An 18,446-nucleotide genomic window follows, 5' to 3' on the forward strand; every position below is an offset into this window, starting at 1 on the left:
CCTTGTACACCACTGTTAATCTAGGTTGTGGTTCCACCCAGCCAAATTTATAACCCAAGTATACTTAGGAAATTTCTTGAGGGATCACTGTATCAATGTGACTGTTCCATCTTAGCTTAGAATTTCAGCATTCAAGATTCAGGATGGGCCTGGAGTATCCCAACAGAGGCTCATGAAGCCTGAGAGATAAGTTGTCACAGGGGCTGCCATGATGGAAGACAAGGGGGCCCAAATTCATTTCCGATTTTATAAAAATCTTAGGAGCCCAGGCTGAGTACTTGGGAATGCCTACAAACCCAATTTTGAGGCAGTGAACATCACTTCACCTTTCTGGAACTCAGTTCCCTCACCTGAAAATGAAGGTGATGAATGGAACGAACAGGTCCCTTTCTGGGAGGAGTATATAGTTAACTTTAGGAGGAGTAGAATAATTTCTGTCAGTTAATCATGTAAGTATATGCATAAAGCACATGCACTGTGCAGAAGACCCCTCTAGACGCTATGGAAACTTACACCCCAATGGCGGAGATAAAAGAGGCAGCCATAAAGAAACACAAGAAGATTGCCCCTGGAAACATGACGGTGAATTTATAATTATAGGAATTGGTACACTATCTCCAGAAGAAGTGTAAATTGGTAAACCTCTTTGGAGAACAATTTGAAAGTATATAGTAAAGATAAAAATGTGCATCCTCTGACTAGCCATTCTACTTTTTGATATATACCTAGAGAAACCCTCACACCTGCATACCAAGAAACATGGGCAACAGGATTCATTAAGTTAACAAATAATCAAAATTTTTGTCAATAGGGGAATGGATAACATGTGGTACATTCATACAATGGATATGGATACCTCAGTTAAAATGAAAGAACATGATCTATGTGTATCAACACGGATATGTTGCAAAAACATAATGCTAAGTGAAAAAAGCAAGCTGTGGAATGATGGTATAATAAACCATTTATGAAAATTTAGGATGCACTCAAAACAAATCTGATGTTTGGATTCACATATATGTAGAAAAGTTTTTCAGAATGGGGAGAAGGATATACATCAAACCCTGGAGAGCTTTTACTTCTGTGGAGGAGTGTAGGGGAGAGAAGGAATGGACTTGGGATAGGAGCAAAGGAGTTTTGAATTTTGTAAGGTTTTATCCCTGTAATTAAAAATATCTGAAATTAGGAGTTTGGGATTAACATATACACACTGCTATATATAAAATAGATAATCAACAAGGACCTACTGTATTGTATAGGGAACTATACTCAATATCTTATAATAACCTATAATAGAAAAGAATCTGAAAAAGAATATATATGTATAACTGAATCACTCTGCTGTACACCTGAAACAACACTGTAAATCAACTATACTTCGATTAAAAAAAATCTGAAATTAGGAGTTTGGAATTAACATATACACTCTGCTATATATAACATAGATAAACAACAAGGACCTACTGTATTGTATAGGGAACTATACTCAATATCTTATAATAACCTATAATGGAAAAGAATCTGAAAAAGAATATATATGTATAACTGAATCACTCTGCTGTACACCTGAAACAACACTGTAAATCAACTATACTTCGATTAAAAAAAATCTGAAAAAAAAAGATAAAATATTAACATCTGTTAATTCTGGATGTTAGAGTCATGGGTTTGCTTTATTATTTTCTGTAATGTTCAGTATTTAAAACGTGTTTTCCACATTGAAAACAAAATCTCTCCTTTGAGGCTAACAGTGAGAGGAAAAGAAAGGACCAAGGAAAGGGTCAGTGCGGGACGATGTCATGGAGGGAGGGGATGTGAAGTGAATGTTGAAAGAGAAGGAGAGGCTCTGCAGATGGGAGCCCTGCCTCTCTGGCCTGGGAAGCACCTCGTGGAGGGGCGGGCAGAAGCAGCTCAGGACAAGACGACAGGCCTGCTCTGCCCTCTCCTCCGTGACCTGTGCGAGCGAGTTCACTCTGCTCCACTGAATCCCAGGGCTCTCTGCCAGGCTCCCCAAAGCATGCCAGGCTGTGCCAGGTGTGGGGGTGATATTTACCAAGCAGACACCTCCATACCTGGATGGAAACAGACTGAGATTCTGCTGGGTCACTTTGAGTCCACTGGGCAGAAACATTTAGATGGGTTACTGATTCGAACTGAAATCTGATGAAATCAGATCATGGTATTTGGGGAAAAAGAATTTTTCAATGAATCATCCAGTTGGCTCAGTGACTAAGAAAATGGGGTGGAAGAATGTAACTCCACTTTGTGACAAAGGAACAAACAGAGGAGATTAATGCCTTTCCAACATGCTTCGAAAGGTGGTCAAATAACCACTCTTGATTTTACAAGAAAGATGAGGCACATAGCTTTCCAGCTCTTAAAAAAATCATTGTTTCTTTGTTTTCTGGTTTATTCCGAGTCCCAATACTGGGTTATAGTATAGGGACTGGTTGGAAAAACAGAAAACTAGCTTTGTTTCTAGACTTCTCTGGACCCATCTCAGGGCGCTCTGGGCTCCCCTGAGCTTCCCTAGCCACATCCCAAGGTTTATGCTGCTCATTCAAACCTAAACTAATAAGAATAGCACCAGAATCCAGATTCAACCTGTCTTACCTGATCTTTATTTTTTTTAAACAATATAAAAGCACATAATTCTGTCCTGTTGAGAAACTAAGCCGTTGTCCTCTATCCTGTTCAAAACACCTTGGTTTTCGTTTTTCAAACGCTTCCTAGATTCCTAAGGAAAAGGTGAGTGTAGAGCAAGGGAAAAGTGAACAAGGAGGAGCCCCCCTGAGCTCACCTCTGCCTTTTCCCTGGCCAACCCTTCCTAGAGCATCTCCTTCTTCGCCAAGTCGGCAGGCCTTCACTGCCTGGAGCCCCATGAAAGCCAGGATGGCTCCGGGAGACCCAGGCCCTGGGTTTTCCCTTTGCTTCCTGTAGCATCAGCAACGGCCTGGCTGCTTTCAAGTACAGAATCTTTATTCCCGGCCTTGACAAAGAGGTCCAGGGACCCCAGCTGTGCTCTGGGTGGCACAACATTTGGGGCTTGCTGGGGAAGCAAAGGACACGACCAGAACAGATGTGGGTCAAGTTGGAGTTCACTGTAAACGCCCCTTTCCCTTCTGCAGCCGTGCGGTTCCGTGGACCCACTCCATGCAAGCCGATTCCCGAAGCCAAGTCCCGCTTTTTCCTCTCCACTAGGTCCCGGCACCGCTTAGCCTCTCTCTGGGCTGGTCAAGCCTCTAAGCTTTCCCACTCGGTGAACAGTGGGATTTCACGGTGAACTCTGGGGACAAAAGGAAAAGTGGATTAAAGGGATCTTCCCCGACCCCCTCCACCTTTCCCACTTCAGTTGCACAAAATAGCTGAACTTTCCCTCTGCTGGGACCTGGCCCCTCTCAGAGTCTGAAGCATCAGCAAGTTGGGGGCTGTGAGATCCCTCTCCTTTGGGGCCCAAATGTTTCCAGGGTCTGGGGCCCAAGTATTTCCAGAGTCTCGGGCCCAACCAGAAGAGGCCAGGATCCCGGACCAGTGCGAGGACAGACAAAGAAGATGCAAACAGCACGGTATTACCATGGTAATAGCCTGAGCCAGGCGGCCTCCTGAAGATGCTGGAGGGTGGGTTTTCTTTCTTTTTCTTTTCTTTTTTTTTTTTTTTTTCTTGCAAAAGGAGAATAGTTCCGCTTTCTATTTTACTACAACAATAGCATGGACCGGCTCCTTCAAGTGTTTAGAAAGCAGCCTGAGAAATCTCTACACCAAGCCCCTCAGTCTCTCCAGCCTGCCGTTTTATTGTCCCTCCCATCCCAGTGAACAAAGGGGCGGGAAGGCTGTAAGGCCCCCAGTTGTCGGCTGTTCTCAGCATCCTAATCCTTGAGAACCGGGGAGGGGAATGGCCTGTGGAGCCGGTAAATCGAATGTTGGCCTCACCTTTTATTCCCTCACTCTGCTTCTGCACTCAGGAGCTCTTCAGGTAGTATAAAACCTCCTGGTTAGCAGGCTGGTAGGAATCTTGGGGCTTGCTAAGGGGATGTGAGGCTCCCAGCGATCATTCCCACATTCACTAACAGCCCTGCTCCCCACCCAAAAAACCAGGGTAGCCCGTTTGGATTATTCTTTACTGCCACTTCAGGCTAGCTCCATTACAAAGACGGAATGTTGAGCCACAGTGGCTGGGCTGGCAGTTTCCTGTTCAGTTGGTACCACAGGAGCTGCCCTCCCTCTTCCAGCCCTTCCCCTCTCTGTCTCTATGCCCCTCAGACGTGGCTTGCATACCCCCTCCCGGAGCTGTAGGTACCAACCTCCATGCCACCTCAGGACTGTTGTGCCAGAGCAACCCCTCACACAAGAAAAGTTTCTTGGCCTTGATATCTGGTACCTTTCCAAGGTTATCACCCAGGGATCAAAGGTTTCTTTGCTTTAAACCTGGGGAATGGTGCAGGTGTTTTTTTAGCTCAGTCATCTGGTAAGACTGGGGGCAAAAATAAGCTTTTATGTTCTGGTTTGTGGAGATCTCAAGGGTAGAACTCTCCTGAGCTAAGTGAATGATAAGTACACCATCTCCTTGGAGAATCAGATAAAGGTGAAGTGGGAAGGCCTTTAGAGATCACCCAGGCCGATGACTGCAATCCAAGTAAGAAAAACATTTTGCACTGCAACCTCTGTACATAAACTCATAATGCATGTACACACACACAATCACACAAGAAATATTTCCTGAAACAGTACAATATGTGTGTTATAATATGTTATTTTCCATTCTCTATTTCTTTTTTTTTTTTTTTAATGCTGGTTATGATTCCTTAATTTTATTTCATGACCCACCAATGGGTTGCAAAACAGTTTGCAAAGCACTGAATCAAGGTCAACATTGTCTTTTTCAAGCCAACAAAACTAGGATGCTAGAGATTTTCTCAAGAACCTACCAGAGCTGGAATGGAAATCCAAGGTGGTCTCTCTAATACAGGAGGGATCCCCATTTTTCTGAGGATCAGAGCTCCTTTTTGTTTCCCCAAAGCCTTGGGAGCACATAGCCAGAGGGGAGGGAATGCCCAGAGGTTTGCATTAAGTGGCATTGCTGACAGGGGCAGAGGGTTCTGCCACCTCCAAAACACCTCAGAGAGGAAGGTGTAGTTTCAAAAGCAAATAGGTGAGGCTCTGAAATCTCCCAGACATTTTTACTTACTGGTTGGGATTCTTGCATCATCAGACACTTTCCTGAATGTTTCTCTTTCCTGGACACCCAGCTCCAGGTCAGCCTCCTTTAGTAATCCACTTTCTCCCGTTTTCCAACTATCTCTAATAGTCTTTCTTTGTAGTTTCTCAACGCCTACCAATTCATTGTAGTTCCAGTTTCTAAATACTTTCCCTAAACAATTTCCTCCTTCCTGTCAAAATCATGATCTTAGCAGTGAGAGTCAGAGAGGCAATTCTATGTATGTTGTTCCCACAAATATTATCCAAAAGTTATCCAAATAAGACCATGCTTTCAAATGTTATTTACCAAAATGCCGAGTGATCAAGATACAGGCACCAACCATATCAAGGCTCTCCTACAAGCCATCTGGGCAGAACTGGCCCTTTTCCTCCTGAAATTATCTTGTAATCTTCCATAGAACTTCTTGAAATCTTCATCTAAAATTGCTATTTACTAGACTTCTAATCTTTTAAGAAACGCTCTAAAAATGAAGAGCCAAAGGGCACACTGTGCACTGGGTAAACACAAGTCCAGCTTTCTGATTGCTTATTACTTATACACCCTTAGAGAGTCTGTAACAAAGGGGCCTGCTGTTTGCTTTGCTTAATCTGGTCTTAAAATCTCTGCTTCTTTGTCAGAAAACAATATTTGCAATTGTAAAAAAAATATTTACCAAGGAACTTAGATAGCATAAGTCAAAGGCTAAGAGTCAAAGGTCAGTAGTTCTTACTCCAAATTTCCCTGGACCCGAGTCCCTGCTGTGGAGCTCAGCTGCACCAAACAAACACGCTGCTTTCTGGGTCCATTAAGAAGTGGACGTTTTAGAAGGAGAGGAAAAGGAAGGCTGCAGCCTGTTCCTCAGTCGGAAGCATGAACCGTCTAGCCTGCCCCACAAAAGTCCTGCTAGATCTTTGCAATGCAATGTGTCTCCGTGGGGATATTGTAAGGACTTACCCTGTTTCATAAACTTGGGAAAAATACTCAGCTTACAAAATCCTAAAGGGCAGATATTCCTCCCGTGGACGGCAATGGCAATATGCTCCTCCGTGGTTCCGGCTAGATGGGCACCTACGCATCTCCTGGGGTAGGGCCTCCTGCCTGACAGCGGGGGACAGACGTGTATCCTGAGCACTTCTGTGGGGACCCTTCTTAATCTACAAAGCTGTCTGGGACATCTGACCCTGTGGGCTAAGTTCAGTGGGGTTTGAATTTACCCCCTCCTGTTCATTGTTTTCTGCAGACCTGCCATTGGATGCCTTTCCTAACCACCCGAGGACCCAGCATCTGGGAATGATGCCCCTCAATCCACTTTTCCCCCTGTTTGTTGAATTAGTTCTGGCTTGTGGCCTTGGGGGGCTCTACCATGGGCCAGAACTCAGGCCCGTGTCACAAAGTGCAGGTCTGCAAGGCCTGGTCCCCAGCCGGGACTTGAGCACAGTGGGAGGAAATGGAGTAACCAGAAGGAGGCCGAGGAAGTAGCGCTCGTGAAGCCATGACGTTCCTCCACCTGCTAAGTGAGAAGGCTCTGAGGCAGGGCTGGGCCCTCCACGCTGGTGTCAGAGACCTACCTCCTGGTCCCTCACCCCACGGAACCTGCGAAGAGGACTGGGGTGGTTGCAGTTCCTAGCCTACTCGATCTGTCCCTCATTCTTGGGTTGTCTGTTAGGAAATTCTATAGTTCTCCGTAACCTCTGTCAAAGTCTTGCCACAATTGCCAGTCTCTCTTATCTTATCAGGATAAACGTCACTGGTCAATTCATCTTGGCCTTTGATTCCGTCCCAAAGGAGCTTCTATCAGGAGCACAGCAGTAATTATCACCCCGCAATGGGCAGCACTGAGCATAATCAGACTAAAGAAATGGCTTAATCCGAGAATCTTACCTTGAAGAACCAGGCCTTCCTTCTCGATGGTGTAGACAAATGTGGTGAAGGTCGCCAGAGGGGACTTGGCAATGAGAATCTGCACAGAAAGCATATTTGCTCAGGATTAGTCAAAGGAAATAGAGATGAGCCTCTATTCATTCCTATTCCCACTTTGAAACAAAGTGGGAACATGTGACTGTAAACTGTGAGGTTTATTTATTGTGAAATTATTTCAGAAACAAATGAGTATTATTCCTTCAGTCAACTGATCACCTTGGAAGGCTGTACATCAGTTCCAACTGTTCTACCACTGAATGCCATATTCTTGAACCAGTTCTAGACATAAGTTTCATTATGATATCGCATGTCTAAATAGCCACCTTTCTGCCCAAAGATAAATTTAGCCTGATTGTCTAATTTCATTCATAAATTTAGCTATTTTACTAAAAAAATAAAATAAAATCTACCCCTGAAAGATAAAGATTTAACATCACTGCAAATATTCAAAATGACTTGGTAAAGGCAGAGCCGTGATAGGTTGCTTTGTTGGCCCCAAATCTTCACCAAGTCTGTATTCACACCCTTAGCCATGTGACTACATTCCCTCCTACATGAGGTGTAGAGTATTTCCCATGGCCCTGGACTGTGGGTTTGTTGGCCACATGACTTGCTTTGAATAACAGATTGTGCCAATTCTTAGCCTAGGCCTCAAGAAGCCTCACATAACTCCACTTGTTCTTTTATGCTTCTGCTACTGCCAGAGAGAAATATGTTCAAGATAATCTGTTATCTCATAAGGAGAATGAGAGACACCTGACCCAGAGCTAGCCAGCCAGGCCCAGCCTAAATAGCTGACCCCCAGGAGACCCACATACACATTGGTTAAATGCTTATGACTGTATGCATGACTCTGCGATTTTGATGATGTTGTCATGAAGTATTATTGCGGTGAGAGTTTACTGCTATATCAGCCAACATAAAATATCAAAAATATTTTGAGCAATGGCATTCTCCTAAGAACACCCACTTTAAAGGGGATGGTCATTTGGTCGTTAAAAAAATTACTATCATTAACACCCCTTATCACACTTCATATGATTCCACAGAACCTGTAAGAACTGGCAGATTATTGTATTATAACATTTCTCCTGAAGGAAGATGAATATCCACTTTCCGTTTTACAAATTAACATCATCAAAAAATAGTGATAGGTTGGCACAGAGCCACTTAGGTAATCAGGGAGGCAGGGGAGAAGGAAGAAATAATTTCAAATAACCAAAAGGCTTACATGTACTATCTCAATCTATCTCAATTCAACAAACATTTACTGACTGTCAACTATGAGAAATGGTTGAAAAGAATGATAGAAAGACCACAGGTTGAAGTCATGGAGTTTGAATCTATGCTCTTCCATTAATCAGCTCAGTGCCTGTGGCAGCGCCTGTGATCTCCCCCAGTCGCCACCCTTTTCCAGTTAGTTAACAACTCGCCAGGTTTCAACATTTTTCTGCCTCTTTTGCAACTAGGTGTGGCTATGTGGCTAAGTTTTGACTAACAGAATGTGAGTACAAGTGACAGGTAGAACTTCTGGATTATAAGAAAATTATGGGCTCTTCACTTTCCCTTTCCCTCTTCCCAAGGGCAGGAACCAGCTTCAGCCACATCCTGGGGGATGATGAAGCAATATGGGAGAAGGAAACTGGGTGACCTGATGAATCAGCAAAGCCTACCACCTGGGGTCACCTGTCCAGCTCAGTACAGAGCCACTTGTCTGAACCACCATATTTCGGATGTCTGTTACTATGGTGTAGCCTGAATTCTACCCAGTACTGAGGCTCTGGACGACCTCACCTTTTTGAGTCTCAGTTTCCTTATAGGTAAAATGGGGATAACAACACCCACCTCAATGAGATTATTTTGAGGATTAAATTAAGTATATAAAATGCTTGTGTCAAACTAAGAACCTTAGTTTGAACGTTTCCAACTGACTCACCACATGTTTCCCAAGTACCACTTAACTTTTACTCACCAAAAACCAATATACTTTGCTTTTACCAGAAGGATTCAACTCAAGGTGAATCTCAACTTTTATAACTGCTCTAAAGTTACCTAGGTAAATTTGCTCATCATTCTCAGAACCAATGAGTAGATGGTATAGGTGGGCATTTACATCTTCACATCAAAAACCTCTCACCTGAAAATTAAGGTGGAACTTTTCTCACAGAGATAGTTTAGGGATGGTTCAATGTGAGTTTATGGATGCCCCTTGGTAGGGGAATCGCATGGTGGAAGAGAGGACAGTGCTTCTCAAGCTTTAATGTTGGTTTGAATCACCTGCAGGTCCTGTTGACATGCAGATTCTGATTCAGTAGGTTTTGAGTGTGGCTTGAGAGTCTGTCTTTCTAGCAAGATCCTAGGAGATGCTGATGGTGTGGTCCATAGACCACATTTTGAATAGCCAGGTTCAGGAAATTAGCCTGATTGAAGAATCGAAGATGGAGAAGAAAGAGATGGGAATCCTGGAGTTAGTTAGGAAGCTACTGTAATAATTCAGGCACGAGATGACAAGAGCCTAAACCACAGGTGTGTCAGGAAGAATGGGAAAAAAGGAAATGGAGAAGAGAAATATTAATACTGTAGCTCAAAGAGCAATAGAAATAAACATATCCCAAACCTCAGATCTTTACTGCCTGCATGAAAAAATTGGACATGAAACCAAAAGGGTATAAATAAACAGTATTCAATAAAGTATCATACTAAATTTTTGAAAATTTATTTTATAGACCACAGGATCTGAGACTCAGACAAAAGGATGTGATATTCCAATGCAACCACTAAATGACATCTGAGCCTAAGCCTTTCAGCTCAGTGGCGCTACCTCCATCAGCTGACAACTTCCTCCCCCAGGGAGCTCATGCCCACTCTGTGAACATGACCAGAGCCCCAGCCAGAAGGACCTCACACGAAGGGACCTCACACCTGGAAGTACCTCCCTTCCAGGAAATCAAGGGGTTTGGACAGGTCATTGATTAACGCCCTGTCCCTCCCAAGCAGGGTTTAAAATGGGTTATCAAAATGATGATTGCATACAGTTAGAAAGAGGAAGTGATCAGTTACGTCAGATGAATTCCACTTCCTTTTTTGGCAAAGAACTTCCAGATTGATAGATCAGAGGGCTACCACCAGCATGAACTGATTTTCAGCAAAAAATGTAACAAATTCTCAGTAGCCTCCTAGATAAAGTGAAAACAAGTTGGGCTGGATGCTAACACCATTAAGTGGATTTGAAAGTGACCAAAAGATCAATAGCAATCTGGTGAGGGGTAACAACCTCTAGTAGAATGTACTTGATTCTATCCTTAGTCCTATCATATTAAACATTTTTACTGACCTGAATGAGGATACTGATGTATTCAACTGTTGTATTCAATCTATACGACACATTTGGGATCCAGCAGGGAATAGAACTGGCAAAAATTGCTACCTTAATAGAGCTTACATTCTAAAGGAGGCAAAAGATAATATACAAAATGAATAAGTAGTGGAATATATGGCATATTAGATGATTATATGTGCTATGGAGGAAAAATAGCAGAGAAAGAGTATAGGAAGTGTACTGGATCAAAAGAGGGGGTCAATTTAAAATAGGGTAGTAAGAGAGGACCTCCTTGAAAACGTGACATTTGGACTTGTGCATCATGTGACTAAACCAACTGATGGGATGCTGAACATGGTAACAGAAGACAAAAAAATTTAGGAGAGGAGTTACTATATTAGATTAGACAATCATTATATGAAAACAAATCTCAATTTGGTTACAGTGTTGGGACAAATCCTGCAAATCTTTTAGGACACAATTTTATTGAAATATATGTAAGGCCTTGGCCTTAAGAATAGAGGACCAACTATTGGTTACAGAATGGGGAAGACGAGATTTAACATTCAGAAAATGAATTAGGTGTTGGTTTACTACAGTTCAATACCAGTTGGCTGTGAGATGTGGTTTGCAAAAATCTAGTGTGATCTCAGGTTATATCAATGGAGACATAGTATCTAGAACAAGGGAAGTATCTAGAACAAGGTCCTGCTCTTCTCATTCAGCAAACCATGCTGGGTGCAATGTGTTTGGATTGGAGCCCAAATTCCCACAGGGAAATGACAAACAAGAGAACAACTGGGGGAGAACCATCAAGGTGGTTAGACGCCCAAAGCAACCCATGACCACAAACACTTCAATGCAAACATGCTGGTAAGAGGCCTGGAGTGAAGGTGCATATTGCTTTTAATATGAGTTTTCTGACCTGGAGATTCTATAGTGTAACATAGTATAGAGGGGAAGTGTAACTTAGCTTTTTAGCCCAAGAGATTTCAGAAAAAAAAGTGATGCTTGCCACCTATCTTTGGGAATACATATCGACTCTTCCCTTTTTTAGACTTGAATGAGTACCCCATGCCCTTGTGCCTTTCAAACAATAAATTACCCTCTTATAAAGCAAACAACCCTCCCTAGCAGATACCTTAGGCTGTTCTGTTTTAGATGCTGTCAACCTATAAAGCTGGGGTGTTCTAATCACTGCCTAACTTGTGCTGTTGTCAGGTGTCCTTCTGTCTTCTTCAGTACATAAGCCCTGCAGGGAGGGCCTGGCTGCTTAATAAAATCCCGGGGCCTCAGTGAAAAAGTTTTTATCATACTCAGCCATGTGTGCAGCGTGTGTAGCTGGCTTTGGAACCCTCTGAGGGTTCACGGAAATACGTAGTTGGGTAAGAATGAGTACAGACCCATGCGGCTCCGAAAACCCTGGAACTCCACAAGACAGGTGTGTGGTATTGTGAGCCATAATCCCACTTCCTGCAAATAGCCAGATTGTTTTTTCTTGAATGTTTCCTTCATATCAGACAAGCTCGACTGTAGCTACGCCCTAATGGATACACTTTCTCCTCTCTTCACCTATCCTTGCAAGGAACGTGTTCATCAATATTTTTAAATTATTCGAGGAACATTTAAGGTATACCTAATATGTACTAGGTGTTGGGTCCCAAATCCCACTACTGTCTGGAAGTAATTTCCATTATTTGTACCATCCACCCATCTATGCATGTACTTGTTCAACCCATAAACATTTACTGGGCAATTTCCCTTGTGCTAGGCACTGTTCTAGGTGCAGGGGACATAGCAGGGGGCAAGACAGACGAGGTCCTTGCTCTCATGGAGCTGACATTCTGGTGGCAGAAGATAACACAAGGAAGCCTTTAGGCCTTTGGGCTGTTTTTCACTTTGACCTTCTACTGTGAGCCCTTCATTCTTGGGCACTCATTCACTCATTCAGTCCGTCCATCAGCAAACATTTACTGAGTACCTACTATGGGTCAGGAGGATTCAATTTGCGCTGTATGAATTTGCACTTTTTAAAAGACTGTGATCTGAGACACACAGATATAGAGAACAAACTAGTGGTTACCATGGGGCGGGGGGCTCAGAGGGGTGGGGGGAAGGGAGGTATAAACTATTGGGTGTAAGATAGGCTCAAGAATGTACTGTATAATAGGAAAATATAGCCAATATATGGTGGGAAGTATAGCCAATATTTTATAATAACTGTAAATGGAAAGTAAACTTTAAAAGTTGTACCAAAAATACACAAAAATTTAAAAAAAGAAAAAGAAAACAGACACACAATCATAGCGTAGACCATTAATTAAACTTCCACCACCAAGACGAACAACAACAACAAAAAAGACTGTCATCTGTTTCTACCTCAATTTATTTCCTAGATGTATGTTCTGAATTCTTGATGGGATTGCACAGATCAGGGGCATTTCCTCTGATTCCATACCCTTCCATTTCATAGGGCCCAGTTCAGTGTTTTGCATGTGTGGGCTCCTAAAATGACTGATGGGCATTTTCTTCACTGTTCCTCACTTTATCCCCATGCTGTATGTGTGAAGGTTTCTCCCAGCGTACAAGCGAAAATCCAGAGGCCTAGGTACTCTAAATAAAACAAGGGGGGAGAAGTTGGCTCTTGCAGCTCACTGGCCTCCCCTTACAGACCCTCTTCCCCTTCTTTTACATCCCTCCACTCAGGTACCTATTTTGCTCTGAGCAAATAAGTTGTCAGCTGATTCTCTTCAGCTCTAAAGCATAGCTGGTTTAAACCTTCCACTGTTACCCTTTCTGGTGTTTGCATTTTAATATGAGACTCTCAGAAAAGAGGAATTGATCTAAAATGGTGGAAAGTCCTACAGGATTGGGGTGGGTGGGGGGGGTCCTTCCAAGGTTCCCACAGTAATGATGATGATGGAAATAACAACCAACAGACGTTATTCCTCAGAACAACCCTTTGAGGTAGGCAGCTCATTAAGTGCCGAAGACATTAAGGCAGCTCATTAAGTGCCGAAGGATTCCAGCCCAAGCCAACTAGTTCTATAGTCTGTACTTTTAACCAGCACGATGGTCGCCCCCGATTTGTCAAGCACAGATCAATCCACTTCCATGGGATAAGACATCAAAGAGGCAGAATGCATGACACCAAATGAGGGCATTTCTTCTGCAGCATGGATATGGCCCGATTCAAGACAAAGAAGGGAACCGGACAGGACATCCATGCAGGTTGATTCAGCTGTTCACAAGCTTCCTCTGCCCTTCATGTCTGAATGTCCAAATCCTACCTACTCTTTGAGCCCCATAAAAATGCTACCGCTTCCAGAAAGCGTATGCCAATTTCTCCAGCCTGGGGTAACGGCTCTTGAACCCACCACACTATCTGTACCTCCTTAATAGTCCTTACTGTTCTCTCCAGCATTTTATAGTTAACGTTACTTGAATTTACTACCGTGTATTTGAAGGCAGAGACCAGCATCATCATTGCTGCTCCTCCTGGTGCTACCAACCTCCAGTATCGTGCTGTATGCATAACAGAAGCGCAATTATGAAATACAAAAAAAAAAAAATGGTGACCCCCAGAAGCTCTGACTCATACCCATTTTGAGGACTTAACTGGCACCCCATTCCCAAAGTTGGGGGACTTAGAAGATGCCATAGAAAAGAGCAGGCTGCCCAGTCAATCACTGCCAAGATTCTCAGCTTGGGCAGGACCAAAGTCAAGTCTTTGGTTTCAGCTTGCTATAGCATCACATGTTTTTCCTGGCGTGATCCCACTTCCAAGAGGCTCAGAAAGTGAAAAAGGAGCCATAGAACAGAAAGTGCTGGGCTTAAGAACCTCAGGCCTCCTCCAGGATGGTGACACCTTCTAGGGATAGTGCCTGTGTCCTTTTAAAGTAGAGGTGCGACCCTCCTCTGGAGCAACCCGGCCTAGCCCTTCACCTCCACGGGTGGTCAGGAAGGCCAGTGTGGAGAAGACGGCACAAAGATGTCAGGAACCTTGGCTACAGGCTATCCTGGAGGCTGTTTTTATAGAGTTCTGGTCCTGGCAGGGTATATGAGTTTCTGCAAAAGAGCCCTGACTTGAGGAAAAAGTGAATTTTGCCTTTGTGGCCCAGGGAAGCAGACATGAATAGGCAGCCGTGCGCTGAGGGTAAGCTGGCACTGGTTCTTCCACTTTCTCTTCTCCATATCCTGTGCCAGGCAGGCTTCCTTTAACACTGCTAATGAATCCTTCCTCTCTTTTATTTCCTTCCCCTTCCCACCCATTACCCCAAATCTCATATTGGTTGGGGGCAAAGGGCAGAGTAAAATGAGCTGGCAGAAGGAAAGTGTAAGCAGAGTTTCTTCCTGTAGGGGCAGGTGGTAGGCCTGGTGTTCTTTCTGTCCCTTTCTTTCTATTTACAAAACGCAGGGCCCAAAGACAATGTAATGTGTTCAGCCAAGAAAACTGGAGTGAGAAGCAGTTGAGTTGGATAGCTCAGAAATAGGACTTTGCATCCATCCACAGTTTCCTAGCTTGCTAATTTTTTAACCCTATCTCAGTCTCCCCCATGATCAGCAAGATTATGTGGCCGTTGATGAACTCACCAGCGATGCTCTTGTTGAACATGTCTAATACTTTCATCTGTATGCAAGGGTCCTGCTGAGAAGCAAAGGGAGCAGACCCACTGACTCTAAAATGTCCTTCAACAGGGACCCTATTATCTCATTTCAACTGGATGCCTGGGCTAATAAAACCCATTGCTAAGCTAACCAAACCTTTCCTCTAGCTGTGCCAAATGTCTGCGACAGAAATCCTTCATGCCAGGGATTTTCCTCCTTGTCCAAGACTTAGAAAAAGGTTGTTTTCTCAGCTGCTTTGAAGCCCAGGAAGAGAGCCAGGGAGGCAAACAAGCCAGCCAGCCTTGCATCAGATAATTCAACAGGCTTTTGATAACCTCAAGTCTTCTGTCCCTTCTCCAGGTTGAGCTGAACTCTCCAAGCCAAGGGACAGAAAGGCCGGAAATGCTCCAGACAGGAAGATCTCTGTGGCTGGAAGGAGGCCACAGGATCAGGGGGGCTTGAAGTGTACTCAGTGATCCTCAAAGGAATTCCCTAGTCATTGTGTTAAGAGAGCTGGAGGGAAAGGTGGCAGAGGTCCAGGTCCCAGTCCATATCTGGATTGTATACTGATTAGAATCGGCTCCGTCACTTGGAAAATCACTCTCCATGGAACACTGAAGCCTCAGTACCAACAGCTTTGCAAGATTATTAGGGGAGAGTAGAGAATGAGTTTAACGGTGTCTAAACTGCTTTCTCAAAATAGGGGAGCAAAATCTGTAGAAGTAATACAGTGCTGGAAAATGACAGGGTGGAAAAATGAACTGTGTTTGAGCAGGCACGAACTTATTAATTTACCTACATGTGGCCTATTTCACAACTTTTCCTACAGAAACTGGGGGCAGAAATCTGAAGCTGATTTGAATCCCTTATGAAATATAATTCTAGACCCTGGGAAGATTCTCCTAGAAAGTTTGGCCCTGAGGCTACAAGATCTTATTCCCCCCCAGAGTATCATTATGCTCTTTCATAACATCTCTCCGGGTGAAGAGATTGTTTAAAAATGTTTATATAATACATTAGGTTCCCAAAGTTTATAAACTAAAAGAGCTTGTTCCTTAAAGAAAACATTAATTTCTTCAGATCAATAGGCTATTAACTTATAAATTATGGGATGGCAATAGTTCAGGGTCAGAGTGGTATTTTGAGTTTATAATTTTCCCATCATTTATTTGGAAAAATTTCAAACATGCAGCAAAATTAAAAGAATTTTATAGTGAATACCCATAAACCTATCAAGCAGATTCTACCACTAACATTTTATTATACTTGTTTTTAATCACTTATCTATTCATCCACCAACCCATCTTATTTGTTTGTTGTTGTTGCATTTTAAAGTAAATTGTAAACATCAGTGCACTTTCCCCTAGATACTTTAGCATTCATATAATTAACTATAAGCTTAATATTTGTTCATATATTTTTAAAACCATGTTAGGTTTTTTTTTTTCCAGTGAACTTTATATGTAGTTTGAAAGAGTTAGTGATTTTTCCCCAATTATGCTAAAATCAGAGAGAATTTAGTGACTACACCTATATGGTAGTATGCAAATTTATATAGTCAAAGAATACGGATCATTAGTTCTTTCTATATTAAATATCAGCTTTATTGAAGTGAATTTACATACAATAAAATTCTTAAGATAGGTATTTAAGTTATATATTTCCCTCCAAGCACCGCTTTAGCTGCATCTAATAAGTTTTGGTATGTTGTATTTTTGTTTTCATTTTCTCAAAGTATTTTCTAATTCCCCTTGTTATTTATTCTTTGACTTGTTGCTTATTTAGGAGTGACTGTGTGAGTATATGTTTAATTTGTACACATTTGAGAATTCCCCAAATTTCCCTTTGTTATTGACTATTAATTCTATTTCAGTGTGATGAGTGTGCATGGTTTTGTCCTTTTAAATTAACTGAGGCTTGTTTGGTGGCCTAATACATGGTTTATCCATGAGACTGTTCCACAAACACTTGAGAAGAATGCATATCTGCTATTGCTTGGTAGAGTGTTCTGTAGATGCCTATTAGGTCTAGCTGGTTTATAGTATTGTTCAGGTCTTCTATTTCCTTGTTGATCTTCTGCATAGTTGTTCTATCCATTATTGAAAGTGGATATTGAAGTCTCCAACTATTGTTGTTGCATTGTCGATTTCTCCCTTCAATTCTGTCAGTTTTTGCTTCATATATTCTGGGGCTTAGTTAGGTGCATATATGGTTAACATTGTTATGTCTTCCCAATGGATTCGCCCTTTTATCATCATAAAATGTCCTTTTTTGTTTCCAGTAATAATTTTTGTCTTAAAGTCTATTTTGTCCGATATTAGTATAGCCACTCTAGCCCTTTTTTGGTTACTATTTGTAAAATGGTTCCTAGACCCAATTCCAAGGTGTATGCTTGTGGAGACCTTCTCACACCAACAAGCAGTTCTCAGACACCAGCAGGGTGTCTGAGAACTGAACCCTGCTTCTGACATTATCTACCCAGAGATAGAATCATATTCCACAGGTAAAGGGCTCAGTCCCACAAGACTTCAGATGGCCCTCCACTTCAGATGCCAGTTGCAAGCCCAGGTTTATACCTGTGCTTCTGACTGAATGGATACTAACTGGAGGTTCCCATGACCCTCTCCTTGTGTTCAATTAATTTTCTAGAATGGCTCACAAAACTCAGGAAAGTCCACTTACTCACTAGACTACCAATTTATTATAAAGGATATTTATTAGAGGATACAAATCAACAACCAGATGAAGAGACATACAGGGTGAGGTCCCAAACAAAATAGCTTCTGTCCCAGTGGAGCTTGGGGCCCAGCATGGTGGTATGTGGAAGTGTTCTTGTTCCCCAACGTGGAAGCTCTCTGAACCCCTCTCTTTTTGGGTTTTTATGAAGGCTTAATTACATAGGCATAATTGATTAACTCATCGTCCATTGCTGACTGATTCAACTTCTAGCCCCTCTGCCCTCCCCAGAAATCAGAGGGTGGGACTGAAATTTCCGAGCCTCTTTTCATGGTTGATTCTCCTGGAAACCAGCGCCTATCCTTAGGGGCTTCACAAAAGTCATCTTCATTAACATAAACCCAGTTGTGGTGGAAAGGGCTTATTATAAATAACAAGACAACCATTTCACTATTATGGCTCTGAAGCATTTTCAGAAACTAAGGACAAGAGACTAAATATTGTAACAAAAGATGCTCCCGTTGTTCTTATTGCTCAGAAAATTCCAAGGGTTTTGGAACATGTGAGTCAGGAACTATGGATGAAGACTAAATATATATGAGAAATATATTTTGGTCATCTGAATGACCAAATATATATACTTCTTATAAATCACAATATCACAGTTTGCATGGTATATAATTTCCATTCTTTTACTTTCAATTGATTTATGTCTTTGACTTTATA

The 18,446-nt window shown here is 42.4% G+C and overlaps 1 protein-coding gene across 2 annotated transcripts in view; it reads right to left on the reverse strand.

Annotated features, from left to right (window-relative positions):
• The window catches only part of RAD51B (RAD51 paralog B), a 648,001-nt gene that overhangs the window by 39,290 nt on the left and 590,265 nt on the right, over positions 1–18,446 (reverse strand). The window contains exons 10-11 of one of the 2 annotated variants that reach the window (XM_082451822.1): positions 7,079–7,157; positions 3,574–3,660 (exon numbers count right to left, since the gene is read on the reverse strand). In XM_082451822.1, the coding sequence (XP_082307948.1) occupies positions 3,574–3,660; positions 7,079–7,157 (166 nt within the window). The remainder of the gene's footprint in view (positions 1–3,573; positions 3,661–7,078; positions 7,158–18,446) is intronic. The other variant, XM_082451821.1, reaches the window with a different exon arrangement.

This window comes from Balaenoptera physalus, assembly GCF_965194825.1.
Source record: "Balaenoptera physalus genome assembly, chromosome: 2".
NCBI classification, from domain to species: domain Eukaryota; kingdom Metazoa; phylum Chordata; class Mammalia; order Artiodactyla; family Balaenopteridae; genus Balaenoptera; species Balaenoptera physalus.